We start from the raw sequence: 14,893 nt of genomic DNA on the forward strand, positions 1-14,893 counted from the left end.
CGTTCTGGCTGGCTTGACACTGTTGATCCCTTGTGTTTCATGTTTTGTTAGCTGATCTAGCTAGCATATGTCGATTGGTTGCACTTATGTCCAGATGAATATGTTTGGTAAGACTTTAACGTTAACTTGTGTAGTTTATTTGTGATCATAGCTAGCTAGTTAAAGAGTAACAAGCTGTGTAATTTCCAATGCGTTCATGATGAATCAACTACAGTGCTACCTAGCTAGCTAACGTTTGCTAAGATGCTAGCTTGCTAGAGCTATTTGAGAAGCCTGCAAGACCTGCATTGAAATATATTGTTGCTTTTCAGAGTGCATTGTCAGCCGGAAACATAAGAGATTGGCTTATTATTTTTACTACATATAGTATTCTGTTCTACGACACGTTGTTAAATGTCATGGGATAAAGTTAACACCAGTCCAGTGCCGATTTTGATGGCTTACGTTTACGCCAAGGCCCGTATTACTGGGCCGATACGTTAACTAATTAGCTACCGTGTACGCCAGCTACCGTAATATAACGTTACACATTGTACATTAACTACAGTCATTAGACAAATCAAACGAAAGTATGTATAATGGTGAAAATATCACTGGAAGTTGAATTGTCTGACACCCACTACGAAGCCAAAGCTTGACCTCTGCCAATGCAAGCGACATACCAGGTGATGTCAATAAGGAATATTGCCTGGTGTTATTTGCAACGCTATCTGTATGTTGGGACAAGTTCTGCTGATTATAAGTGGGATGACCAAGCAGAAAAGGGATTAATTTTGTTTGACCTCGTCTCAAAGCTTGACCTCACTGAACTCAATTCCGCTTTAATTTGAAGTTAGCTAGCTGGCGTTAGCTATCTCCAGCAGACTGAGAAGCATCCAAGCTCTATTTCAGAGGCGTAATGTGGGCAAATAGTGTTTGTGTCCAGTTTATCATGTTTTATGCCTCTTAGCTTGTCTGTGACATTAGACGTGTGTGGAGTCAGCTCTTTCTCTCTCTTGTGGTATTGCAGCATAAACGGTTCAAACTTGGGCCATTCCTAGTAAGAGGGGAGGATGGCACATCAACATACCCCACCTCAGCTGTCCCCGGGGATAGACTTCCTAGAAGCAGATCATGATTCCGACAGGGACTCCGGGGTTGGAGATGACGCAGGAGAGGATGCTGACAGTTGCCATGGAAGCACAATAACACAAGAGCAGAAAGATGGCAAAGAAGAAAGCACTGGGGAAGAGGACTATTTTGCCATTTTTGTTTCTTTTCAAGGAAACATGGAAGATGAGGACTTCACAGAAAAACTTGACACTATCCTTAGTGGAATACCAAACATGCTTGATATGGGTTAGTTTTATTTTGTTTAACCCTCAGTTATGCAGCAAAAGCTTCACTTACATATACTTTTGTTACACAGATTCACAAATGGGAGCTGCCCTGTACAACCACAGTCTTCTGCTCGTGGCCACTGAGCAGCGCCTTTTAGTGTTGTTAATATAGGAGATGTCAACAGACTAGACTACACTTGTTCTCAGTAAACTTGAACACATGTACATTTGAAACATGTCATTGTTTCTATGGCATTCTATTTCCCCAACCATAATTCCTTTTTTGCCATTATTTTACCTCCATCTTTCACCAATTCTTTATAGACCGATTGTGTTGCTAGGGAACAGTTTGGACTCAATGTTTATGTTGTCACATTCAATAAATAATGTCTTTCCTGTATCTTCTATCCATTCTCTACAATCTCTCTTTGTAAATGGCTTTCATAACCACCCATCCCTGGTAGGCTCAGAGAGGTTGCAGCCACAGCACGTAGAGCCATGGAACAGTGTACGTGTTACCTTCAACATTCCCCGGGATGCTGCTGAGCGGCTCCGACTGTTGGCCCAGAACAACCAGCAGCAGCTCAGAGACCTGGGGATTCTCTCTGTGCAGATAGAAGGTACGACGCAGCCTTGGGAAAGCTCCGGATATCAGTCCTTTCAAACTGGGCCGCAGGAGTTTTGTCTGTGGCACTTGAAAATAGAGGGCAGAAACTGGACCTCTTCTAACACATTGTTACTGATATTCACTGTGTTCAGGCGAAGGGGCCATCAATGTGGCCATGATGGGACCAAATAGAGGACAAGAGGTCAGAGTGAATGGACCAATTGGAGCACCTGGCCAGATGAGAATGGACGTGGGCTTTCCGGGTCAGCCTGGTCCAGGTATGGCTTTACTGAATAGGTTACACATGGGTATGTGCACTAGAGCTCCCGAAAATAATCGATTCAGAGATGCATCGCGATGCTTAATAGGACGATTCTGAATCGATTAACAAATATCAAAAATCGATTATTAAAAAAAAAAAAAAAAAATTTAATAATCAAATAAAATAGAATGTAAGTACATGCAGTTGTTTATTTTAATTATGGATCATAATACAATGCAATTCCAAATGCACTTTTATTTTAAAAGTAGCCACACAGTGAGAAAAAATAAATCATGTATTGCGGAAAAGGTGATGCATCGATTTAAGATGCATCGTATAATCGAATCGAATCGAATCGTAGACTTGAATAATCGAATCGTATCGAATCGTGAGATCAGTGAAGATGCACAGCTCTAATGTGCACTGTGTAAAGGTGGCCTGACGCTATGAAACTGACTGAAATTGTGATTGTATTTTGGATTAAAAATAGTTGTTTTTTGACAGCTGTTATAGAGGTGCATGCAGTATATTATAGTGCATGCATGCAAGAAAACAAATATAGATCGTAAATGTCTTAGACGAGTGAGGAAGACATACACCGATCAGCCACAACATTAAAACCATCTGCCTAATATTGTGTAGGTCCCCTCGTGCCGTCAAAACAGCTCTGCCCCGTTGAGGCGTGGACACTGTTTAGTTAGGTGGTATCTGTCAAAAGAACATCCACATGAATGCCAGGAGGACCCATGGTTTCCCAGCAGACCATTGCCCAGAGCATCCCACTGCCTCCACCAGCTTGCCTTCTTCCCATAAGTGCATTCTGGTGCCCCAGGCAAATGACGCACACGCCCCTGGCCATCCACAATCCACATGATGTCAAAGGAAGTGTGATATATCAGCTCCATGGTCCAGTTCTGACTCACATGCCCATTATATGCATTTTTGGTGGTGGACACGGGTACTGACCGGTCTGCAGCTACGGAGCCCCATACCTTGCAAGCTGCGATGCACTGTGTGTTCTGACACCTTTTTCAGCAGTTTGTGCTACAGTAGTTCTTCTGTGGGATCGGACCACCAGACGGGCTAGCCCTCACTCCTCATGCACATCAATGAGCCTTGGGTGCCTATGACCCTGTCACCGGTTGTCCTTCCTTGGACCACTCTTGGTAGGTACTAACCAACCACTGCATACCGGGAACACCCCGCCATAAGACCTGCTGGAGATGATCTGCCTCTGACCCAGTCTTCTAGCCATCGCAATTTGGCCCTTGGCAAAGTCGCTCAGATGTCAAAGTCGCACAGGTGCAAACACACCAGACGTGAAGCGACGCGAAGCATCTGGAAGCGCAGCCAGTTTCCTTTCACCGCCCTTGTTAACAGATTAGACCGGCCGCGGCACAGGTGGTTGGCGGCGCGGGCACCTTGCGACCTGCATCGCTGGTTTCACCGGCTGGTCTATTTTTTGCACGAGCCACGAGGGATTGTGTGCAGCCAGCCAGGCAGGAAGTCAGTACAAGTTGTGACCGGCGCGGAGCAAAACCGAGCGCGCCAGACTCCTGCTCGAGCTGAATTTACGTGCGGCCCCGCTTTCGGATCCAGTGTGTGTTATGCTTGTCCATTTCTCCTGCTTTCAACACATCAACTTCAAGAACTGGCTGTTCACTTACTGCCTTGACAGCTGCCATTGTACGAGAGATGTAGCCTGGTAAACCAGCCGTTCACGTGAACTCGCATCTCATTTCGTCCTACCCGACTGTCTGGCCTCAAGCCCTGCAAAGCGTACGAGCCAATCAGTGACCCACCTCGTAGTTGACATCGTAACCGACCAATCAGGAATGCCGCTGGGAAAACAATAATGGCTGCCTCCGTGCTTGTCCACCTCGAGGAGTAACGTCAACGTTTGTCGAGTTTAAGCGGCCATAAAGTGCAGTTATTGCAGAAATAGACTCAATAACAACAATTAAACAAATACAGGAGTATGCAACGGCGAGTTTCTCGGCGGAAAAGATGTTTCTGCCGTTCTCCCGAGTGGATTTGGGTTTGACTGGATCCAACGCTGATTGGCTGAGAGATGATAAATGTTATACATTTCAACTGTCAGTGGTTTTAATGTGGCTGAACGGTGTAAATAAAATGCAGTAATGATTGATAGGTTATAGTACATCATAGCAAATCATTTTCTTTTCTTACAATCAGTTGTTTGCACTTTGAAGCTTGTGTCATTTTCCATGCGACAATGCTCATTTGCAAGGATGAATTATTTTGAGCACATTATTTTGCATGACAAAGCATTCATTTCAAAATAGTTTCCACTGTTTTGGAATGTCCGTAAAGAGAGAGAGAGAAGATTTGTCCTAATTCATTCTTAGTTATTTGACTATTTACACATATTGATAAAAGGTACACATGTATTTCCATCAGGAGGGGTCAGGATGGCCAACCCATCGATGGTTCCCCCTGGTCCTAGCATGGCAGGTCAGTCTATGGTTCCAGGCAGCAGTGGACAGATGCACCCCAGAGTTCCGAGACAATCTTCACAGACAGGTTTGGGTTATTCCTCCCTTGTCAAGTTAGACTTATGTGGGTGTTTTGAATATGCTCTTCATTGCTAAGTTGAGTTTAAAAACTCCCATCTCGCTCTCTTCCCAGATGTGATGGACCCAATGATGTCAGGTATGTCAGTTCAGCAGCAGCAACAACAACTTCAGCACCAACAGACTGGTCCCCATGGCTCGGGCCCCATGCCCCCCCAAGCTCCCCATCACATGCAGGCTCTGCAGTCCGGGAGGCAGCTCAACCCTGCCGCACTGCAGCAGCTCCAACAACAGCATCACCAACAGCAGCAACAGGCCCAGCAGCAAGCTCAGCTGTCCCAGCTCGGACCCAGACCTCCGTTCAACCCCTCAGGCCAGATGGCTGTGCCCCCTGGCTGGAACCAACTGCCCTCTGGGGTCCTCCAGCCTCCAGCTGCCCAAGGAGGCCCTGCCTGGAGGAAGCCCCCACCCCAAGCCCAAATGGGCCAACGCCCACCTTCCCTTGCCACAGTTCAGACTCCTAGCCACCCACCACCTCCTTACCCATTTGGCAGCCAGCAGGCTGGACAGGTATTCAATGCCATGGGACAGGGACAATTGCAGCCACAGCAGCAGCCAGGAATGGGCCAGTTTGCAGCACCCCAGCCTAAAGGCCCTCAGGCTGGGCCTGGCGGTGTAGTAGGACCACCCAGGCCCCCTCCACCACTTCCACCAACCTCTGGACCGCAGGGCAACCTCACTGCTAAGTCCCCTGGTTCCTCCTCATCTCCTTTCCAGCAGGGTTCACCTGGAACTCCACCCATGATGGCCCAGCGACCAACAACCCCACAGGGTTTCCCCCAGGGCGTGGGCTCCCCAGGAAGAGCAGCCCTCGGACAACAGGGTAACATGCAACAAGGATTTATGGGAATGCCCCAGCATGGGCAGCCAGGGCCCCAAGTCCATCCAGGTGGGTAACCCCTTCTCCCCAGACACAAATGCCCACAGAAAAATTAGCTTTTTAGTTGGTATTGTGTAAAAGGCTATACTAGATTAAAGACATACTACATTTGTTTTAGGACATTGGCAACGATTGTTCTAAAAATGTTGGAACATTTGAGAAATGGAACTTTCACAAGATGGTAAATTGAGTGAATACTGATTACAGGCATGCCTAAGCGTCCCATGGGCTTTCCTAATATGCCAGGAAACCAGAACTTTGTCCAAGGTCAGGTGAGTGCCAGTGGTCCAGGAACCCCTGGTGGAGGAGCCAGTCAGCAGCTACAGAGCAGCCAAGCGATGACTCACACAGGTAAAATGAATATCGCATAATGATGAGTGATGACCCAATGGTGGTTGTTCTCATTATGGATGAGGAGACACAGAGAGGTTTTGGTGGGGGTGGAAGAGAGTAAAATGGTGTTGAATGACCACAACCTAGATGCATGGAACCACTTATCTATCTACATGTAATAAACCAGTATTAAGTACTGTAAAACAGTATTTCCTCTATATCCAAAAACTAGGTAAGTACGCGCAGCAGAACATGTATTTTGGTGCTATTTGATGTGTGTTCTTGGTTATTTTGAAGGAGTGTACCATTGGCCTCCATTCTAAGGCGATACCTACTAACTTCACGACTGTAGCTCACTGTATACTGCTCACAGTGATGGTAAAGGCATGGTGTACCTTGGTTATGTGGGGGGATATGGCAAATGAGCGAACGTAAACGCCACATTATTTGGCAACTAGTAAAAATTGTAAAACTAATTTTTCATTCATCATGTCATTTTTACATCAGGAGTTCAGCCATCAGCATCCACGCCAAACACATTGCAGGGTCCATCCCATTCCCAGCCTAATATTATGGGTGTCCAGAGTGGCATGGCAGGTCCACCCCCTGGTACAACCGCTGGGCCTAATATGGGCCAGCCACAGCCTGGCCTCCAGACCCAGATGATGGGCCTCCAGCATCAGGCCCAGCCCGTGTCCTCCTCCCCCAGCCAGATGGTTCAGGGCCAGGGTGGAGGTCAGACTGTCCTCTCCAGGCCCCTCAGTCAAGGCCAGAGAGGAGGGATGACCCCACCCAAGCAGATGATGCCTCAACAAGGCCAGGGGGTGATGCATGGGCAGGGTCAGATGGTTGGAGGCCAAGGGCACCAGGCCATGCTCCTACAACAGCAGCAGCAGCAGCAACAGCAGCAGCAACAAAACTCCATGATGGAACAAATGGTTGCTAACCAGATGCAAGGCAACAAGCAGGCTTTTGGGGTCAAGGTTCCAGCAGGGGTCATGCCAGGCCAGATGATGCGTGGCCCTTCTCCAAACGTTCCAGGGAACATGGTTCAGTTCCAGGCCCAGGGCGGTCCGCAGCAGCAGCAGATGACCCCACAGCAGCAGCAGCAACTGGCTCAACTCCAGCAGCAGCAGTTACAGCAGCAGCAACAACAACAACTCCAGTTGCAGCAGCAACAACTACAGCAACAGCACCAACAGCTGAGCCAGCAACAGCCCCAGCAGGTTCCTATGGCTGGGAATCCTAACCAAGCTATGGGCATGCATGGTCAGCAGATGAGGCTCCCTGCTGGTCATCCTCTGGCCATCCAACAACAGTTGCAACAGCAACAGCTACAGCAGCAGCAGAAACAGGCCATGTTGCAGCAGCAGCAGCAACAGGCAGCTCAGCAACACCCGCATCCTTTGGGCGACCCCAGTGGTGGGACAGGGGATATGGGGGTCCAACAGATGCTCCCTGATATGCAGGCGCAGCAGCAGCAGCAAGGCTTGATGGGGGGCCCTCAGCACATGCAGGTGGGCAATGGCCACTTCGCAGGCCACGGCATGAACTTTAACTCGCAGTTCCCAGGTCAGATGCAGATGGGGGGACCTTGTGGACAGCCGGGTGGCTTTCCTGTCAACAAGGATGTAACACTCACTAGCCCACTGCTTGTCAACCTGCTGCAGAGTGATATCTCAGCCAGCCAGTTTGGGCCAGGAGGAAAGCAGGGAGCAGGAGGGGGAAACCAGGCCAAACCCAAAAAGAAGAAACCCCCACGTAAGAAGAAGCCTAAAGTGGGAGAGGGACAACAGCAAGTCGATGGACTTGGGTAATGATGAGTATTTGTTGTGGTTCACGTTATTACTTCCTGTTTTGGAAATAATCAGTTGAACTAATCAGTGTTGTTATCATGAATTATTTTTCAATTTGATCCTATCGTAACTGCCTTCTACAGGGGATTAGATGTGGCTGCTGGTCTGGAGGACTCTGAATTGCCAAGTCTGGGTGGAGAGCAGAGTGTGGGCTTAGACAACTCAGGCCCCAAACTCCCTGAATTTGCCAACAGGCCTGCAGGTAGAAGATGTCATTTAAATTAATACATCTGGGCAGCTATTTTATCAAACTTGCATTCAGGTGCTTATTCTTGAGTATTGATGGTTCTTCTGATTACCCCCCCCCAATTATTGTGTATACATTTTTAATATCTGTGGTGCTCTTCCACTTTTCCTAGGCTTCCCTGGCCAACCTGGAGACCAGAGAGTATTGCAGCAGGTGCCCATGCAGTTTATGCAGCAGCAGCAGCAACATCAGCAGCAGCAGCAACAACAACAACAACAACAACAACAAATGCAACACATGCAACAACAGCAGATACAGCAACAGCAAATGCAGCAGCAGCAGCAGCAAATGCAACAACAAATGCAGCAGCAGCAGCAAATGCAACAACAGCAACAATTGCAACAGCAGATGCAGCAACAGCAGCAGATGCAACAGATGCAGATGCAAGGGCTCCAAAATGCTCCAGGTCAGCAAGGCATGGCCGGACCTCAGGCTCCAGGTCAGCAGGGGCTGCCTGGACCTCAGACTCCAGGTCAAGGCCCGCCTCAGATGCATCCTCACCAGCTGCAGCAGCAGCAGCAGCAAGCTCAACAACCACACCTGCAACAGCAGGTGACATTGTTAATTACCAACGCTGGTACTGTTTTTTTTTTACTTAAAAAAAAAACTTTCCCTTTTTCCTATTGATACTCATGCATGTTTGTGCCAATTTTATTGTGTTTTAGCAACAGCAGCAGCAGCAGATGATGATGATGCTGAAGATGCAGCAAGAACAGGCTAAGAATCGCATGTCCATTCCTCCAGGAGGGCAGCTGCCCCCTAGGGGCATGGTCAACCCATCAGAGGCACAGAGACTGCCGGTCTCCCAGCAAGGCAATATGCCTGTTATGATCAGCCTCCAGGGACATGGAGGAGTCCCGCCCTCACCTGACAAAGCCAGAGGGATGCCCCTCATGGTTAACCCACAGGTGAGAGCTAAAGTGCTGAAGCATATGTAGACATTCATATCTTTTGATTTGTAGTGATTACATTTTACTTGTGACTTCAAAGGGATGTACTTTGTGTGGCATACTGTACATGATTATTCTGTCTGTGCTCCAGCTTGCAGGAGCAGCGCGGAGAATGTCCCATCCTGATGTAGGACAGGGTTCCCAGGGTATGGGATCTGAAGAGGCCTCTGCAGGCGCCCACACCATGCAGGACAGGCCTGGCGGGCTGGAAATGGGGGTGCAGTCTGGAAATGGGGCCCAACAGATGATGGCCAATCAGGGTGCCAACAGTCACATGATGAAACAGGGCCCTGGTCCATCGCCCATGCCCCAGCACCCTGGAGCCAGTCCCCAGCAGCAGCTACCCACTCAGCCTCAACAAGGAGGCCCCATGCCTGGCATTCATTTCCCCAATGTCCCCACCACCTCACAGAGTTCCAGGCCCAAAACCCCCAACCGAGCCAGCCCCAGGCCGTACCACCATCCCCTCACTCCAACTAACCGTCCACCTAGCACTGAGCCTTCGGAGATAAACCTCTCCCCTGAGAGGCTAAATGCCTCCATTGCAGGGCTTTTCCCTCCCAAAATCAACATTCCTCTCCCTCCCCGGCAGCCCAACCTTAGCAGGGGTTTTGACCAGCAGGGTCTAAACCCCACTACTCTGAAAGCCATTGGGCAGGCCCCTCCTAGCTTAACTCTACCCGGCAATAACAATGGCAGTGGTGGTGGAAATAGCACTAACAACGGCCAGCAGCCTTTCTCCACTGGCAGTGGAACAGCAGGTGCGGGTGGTAAACAGGACAAACAGTCTGGAGGGCAGAGTAAGAGGGCGAGTCCCAGCAATAGTCGGCGGTCTAGTCCAGCCTCTAGTCGCAAGTCAGCCACCCCAAGTCCAGGAAGGCAGAAGGGGACAAAGATGGCCCTCAACTGCCCTCCCCACCAGCAGCAGATGGTCAACCCTCAGGGGCAGACCATGATGCTAGGCCCTGCCTCAATACCCCCCAGTCCAGTGTCTATGCCCTCACAAGTGAGTGGAGGCATGGAGACCCAGCAGACCCAGAGCCCCTTCCACGGCATGCAGGGTAATCCTGCTGAGGGAGTCAGGGATTGCCAGGGAATGATGGCCGCAGAGCAGCGACATATTCCTCAGCCCCAACCCCAGCCTCTGAGGGAGTTTTCAGCTATTAGAATGGCAAGTCCTCGTGTCCCCATGCCTCAGGAGGCCAAGCCTGCTTTGGAAATCCAGGCTGGGACAGTTGAGAGGCACCCGGCACACCCAGCGCCGCTGCAGGACTCTGAGGCGTTACCTCCTGTAAGGGAGGCTCCAACCTCCCTCAACCAGTTACTGGATAACGCGGGTAACCCCAACATGCATCAGCGGCCTCTACAGAATGCTTCTGCGAGGGATGTTGTGTCGAAGGAGAGCCCTAAGCCTCCTTTGGATCCAGAGAGACCACCCCCCAGTAATTCCCAGAGCTCAGATATGCCAGGTCATATTGTTGCTACTGTTGCTATGAAGGAACCAGAAGCAAAACCCAAGCCCGCTATCCCAATCCCCACCAGTAGTCCTAACTTGCAGCCTACTGTGATTTCCAACATGCGCCCCAGCACTAACACAAACCCCAGTACTACCCCAAGCCTTAACCCAAATCCCATCCCCACTCCAAATGTAAAGCCCACACCCACCCTCAACCCTAACACTAATGCCACCCTCAGTGTAAGCCCCAACCCAGTCACTTACAGTCAGAGTAGTCCTGCACCAACCGTCAGCACGAGTTCTACCTCCAGCTCTGCTGTCGCCTCTAAACCAAGCCCCAGTCCTAAACCTGTGACCAGCGTTCACTCGGTCATACAGATCCCTGCCTCATCCAGCACCATGTCCCCCAACCAGATCACGGTGTTTGTCACCTCGAACCCCATCACCTCTGCGTCCACCCCCCAGGCACCCCCATCCATGATCTCCACCATGGTGGCCGTCCCCAACAAGAACATCAGGCCTCAGGATGTCCGACAGCAAACCCCCATCTCCCGGCCTCCTCAGTTCATCACCACCACCCCTGTATTTATCAACCCCGTTTTCCAGGTCCCCAATGCATCTGTTGCTCCCAATACCACAATAGTGCCACAGTCGGTCACCATGGTGGGGCCTATCCAAGTGTCCACTACAAACATCCAGCTCTCCGCTGCCCCAGCGTCCACACAGCCCTCAGGGGCTAATATGACCAGCACTCAGCCTGCCAGAACAGTTGTTGGGCAGGTCCAGAAAGCCGCAAGTATGTCCTCAGCGACCCCCGCTGGTACTCTACCCGCTCCTCAGCAGATCAACCCAGGGACTCTCAAAACTGAAAACCTATGTGAGGTAGTCTCTTCCCAAAAATCGAGTCCCCCAGTCAGTCAGCCGTCTCCCCATCCAAACCCGCCGTCAGCACCATCTCCCTTTCAGCCACCCTTGGCTTCCCCTCCTCCCTGCTCTAGTCCTGGAGCAGTGACAATCATCCGAAAGAGCCCCATGTCCCCAGCCTCTTCTGCCCAGGTTCAAAGTAAGCCTTTGCAGTCTACTCTACCTGTACCTAGCACAGTTGACTCTCGGCAGAGCCCTGAAGACAGGCCTCCGCAGCCAGGGCATATACAGGTCTCCCTTGCTCCCCCTGCCAGCCCCGTCGTTCAAATGGAAGCACCAGCACCCCAGACTGCTGCAGCTCCAAAGATCATGACTCCACCTCCGGTCTCCTCTCCGACCCCGGCTCCTGTCCAAGTTGTTGCCCCTGCTCAGATTGCTTCCCAGGCTCAAACTGCTGCCCCGGCTTCAGTCTCAAGCCCATCCAAGACCGCAACCGCTCAAGCTCCTGTAGTTCCTGTTGTTGTTGTTGCTACTGCCAACGTTGCTTCTTCTGGTACCTCGCTGTCTCCCCTGGCTCCTGCACAAAGTCCAGTACCATCCATTGCCGCCGTCCCTGGGCCTACTCATGAGCCTCCCCGAGCCACATCCTCGCCAGTTGCTAAGCCAAGTGGAGCTCCACCAGCCCAGTCTGACCCCCCAGCTATGGAGCCTCCCGTGCAGTCAGCCCCAGCATCTGCTGAAACCACTCCGACAACCCCAGGTAAATATCCAGCTGTCAGCTAATCATTCAATATCAATAATTCACTGGCTACTAGGCTTACATGTACAGAGTAACCCAGCTGCTGACCTTCCTTCACATTTACCATTTTACCATTTACAAGGTCTTCATCTGGTTAAGCCGTTTACTTCCACCTTTGGGACCCTTTGATTCCCAGTGAAAACCAAAAGATGTTTCCATGCCACAGTAACATGTTTAATATCTAATAAATTAGGCAACTTAATCAGATGTATCAGGATCACAGTACAAGCTTGCCTAGGTTATTCTAACCAAATTATGAGGTTGAAGTGTGTCGGTTCAAAACTAAGTTGCTCAAGTAATGGGGTTGAGAACAGAATTCTCTGAATGTACATATTATGTATGCTTCTAATGAAGAAATCCACTGTTTTCATATCATCATTTTCCCCAGCACCCATTCAACCAGAAGCTACTCAGTCACAGGAGCCTGTTGACAGTGAGAAGACGAGTAAGTGTTGTCATACTTGCTGAAGTTGTTAGCAATGTCATGAGAGAAAGCATACATTTTGTGATAACTTGTAGTTTAAGCACTAGAAGCTGTGGCATAGAGCTAACGTTTTTTGTGGGGGGGTGTTTTCTGCAGATGAAGAGGTCTCGACGGTTTCTGAGCAGGGGTAAGACTCTAGATAGTAACACTGTAACACTATTGCTTCATGTCCTGGGGTTTACTAAGGTGTACCACAGGGGTAAGACTCCTGATAGTAACACTGTTGCTTCATGTGCTGGGGTTTACTAAGGTGTACCACAGGGGTAAGACTCTTGATAGTAACACTGTTGCTTCATGTGCTGGGGTTTACTAAGGTGTACCACAGGGGTAAGACTCCTGATAGTAACACTGTTGCTTCATGTGCTGGGGTTTACTAAGGTGTACCACAGGGGTAAGACTCTTGATAGTAACACTGTTGCTTCATGTGCTGGGGTTTACTAAGGTGTACCACAGGGGTAAGACTCCTGATAGTAACACTATTGCTTCATGTGCTGGGGTTTACTAAGGTGTACCACAGGGCTGCAGGATCAATTGTGTTTTCATCATCATCGCGATATTAACATGCACAATAAACACATCACAAAGACTGACAAATGCAGTGAATAACAAAAAAAGTAAAAAAAAAAAAAAAACGGTTATCGCACATGGCAGATTTTCCTCATATCATGCAGGCCTACTTTTGATCTCTGAAAAGTTGGCCTAGTCTTAAGATCCATGCTCTTGAAGGAGAAATGCTCTGACATTTCTAACTCTACTGAAACTCCGGGAGTTAATTTGTTTGGCCAAGGGCGCACATGGTGAAAGCAATGAGCCACGTGGCCTCAGCACTTGGTATGTATGCTTGGCACGCAACAATATAAACATACTAATGCATGTCTGAAACTCAAACCAATGCTACCTCTTCACAGAAGAAACAACTGCTTCCGCTCCACACTTTCATATGCTCGTGGGCGGCCATGTCTCTCTTCCTGGGGATTGTCATCATATGGTGGGGAAGTGAAACCATGTTTGTTCGGCACCACAGTTGATAGTTTACCGCTGTTTTTCCACTTCTATCACAGATGGGCAAAGAAAAGAAAGACGCCCGTCAACTTAGTCCCAAGGTATGTATTTGAACACGTATTCGCGCTGCCAAGACACAAGCAGTGGTCATGTGGACACTTTACGTAGCATCAGGATGCTGTCAGGATGAAGACGGACAGAGATCTGTGGTAGACGAGGACAAACGGCTGAGTCCCGGGTGGTATTCCATCTTTCTCCGAGTAGAGCAGAGTTACTCGCGCCCTTCCGTCTTTTAGTAACATCATCCGTGTGTTCCTCTCCTTCCCTCCGTGTTGCGTTGTGTTGTTCTGTCCGGTTCTCGCAGAGTCGCAGTTGAGAAACCCAAGGGGCCGAGCAGACGAAGCTCCCGGGCAGAGAAGGAGGTGGAGGAGGAACCAGTGGCAGACAGCGGAATGAGGAAAAGATCGGCCAGGCCTGGTACCAGTGCTGCTGCAAAAGGTGACTTAGAACCACACACACACACACACACAAAATCACCTCTACAACAAAACTATACACTTAAAAGGATGCGATCGCTGCCGTTTCCTTAATACACGTGGAGTGAACAGATTTTCTCTCTCTTTAACAGAAACTGGAGCCAGCCCCACCCAGGCTAAACGAAGGAAGTCTAAATAGGCCCAACCACCTTTGTGGCAACCTGTGAACTGTACTGTAAATGTTTTTTTTTCCTCTCTCTCTCTCTCTCTCTCCGTGAATCATTTGATATTGGTTTCTCAGTCCCAGATTTTGACTTTTCAGTGTTGGAGGAAGAAACTAGTATGTACAGATTGTTTTAAAAGAACAATGTTTATTGTTTTGTCCCTGCTATTATGTGAGATTGTAGTTAGAATGTGTGCATATGTGTTTGTGTGAATGTGCTTTTGTTTTTGTTTTTAAATGCTGGATTAATCACGTGAAGAGATAATAGAGCGTGTCATGATTGTATAGTTATGTTGTAAAACTGAATTAAATTTTCTACTGCTTTTGTCCTGTGAAATGGTTCGATTTGTTTTATTTGTATTTTGTTAGTTTCTGTCACATCTTGTCTTGCAAACTAGAAGACTATTGATGATGTGTGTGATGAGATGTGGGGGGGGGGTATTTTGGATGAGGATATATTGGGGCATTGATGAAGGGGACAGGATGCCCTGCCTATAAGATTGATTAAAACCTAAATACCATCTAGATCAGAAGTATTTAG

The 14,893-nt window shown here is 49.0% G+C and overlaps 1 protein-coding gene across 1 annotated transcript; it reads left to right on the forward strand.

Moving 5' to 3' along the window:
* The first annotated feature begins 39 nt into the window (after positions 1-39).
* ncoa6 (nuclear receptor coactivator 6) lies at positions 40-14,676 on the forward strand. The gene is made up of 16 exons (XM_083641766.1): positions 40-107; positions 1,010-1,338; positions 1,784-1,939; positions 2,079-2,204; positions 4,610-4,732; positions 4,838-5,671; positions 6,503-7,808; positions 7,935-8,053; positions 8,211-8,650; positions 8,764-9,006; positions 9,140-12,128; positions 12,556-12,612; positions 12,748-12,778; positions 13,713-13,754; positions 14,018-14,151; positions 14,282-14,676. The coding sequence occupies exons 2-16, from the start codon at positions 1,053-1,055 to the stop codon at positions 14,326-14,328; spliced, it is 6,933 nt and encodes a 2,310-aa protein (XP_083497892.1). The 5' UTR covers positions 40-107; positions 1,010-1,052; the 3' UTR covers positions 14,329-14,676.
* The last annotated feature ends 217 nt before the right edge of the window (positions 14,677-14,893 follow it).

This window comes from Poromitra crassiceps (assembly GCF_964638095.1).
Source record: "Poromitra crassiceps genome assembly, chromosome: 8".
NCBI lineage: Eukaryota > Metazoa > Chordata > Actinopteri > Beryciformes > Melamphaidae > Poromitra > Poromitra crassiceps.

Coding starts and splice junctions, on each gene's coding strand:
- ncoa6 (XM_083641766.1), top strand. CDS start 1,053: ATGGCACATCAACATACCCCACCTCAGCTGTCCCCGGGGATAGACTTC. Junction 8,651..8,763: donor AACCACACCTGCAACAGCAG/GTGACATTGTTA, acceptor ATTGTGTTTTAG/CAACAGCAGCAGCAGCAGAT. Junction 12,613..12,747: donor TGTTGACAGTGAGAAGACGA/GTAAGTGTTGTC, acceptor TGTTTTCTGCAG/ATGAAGAGGTCTCGACGGTT.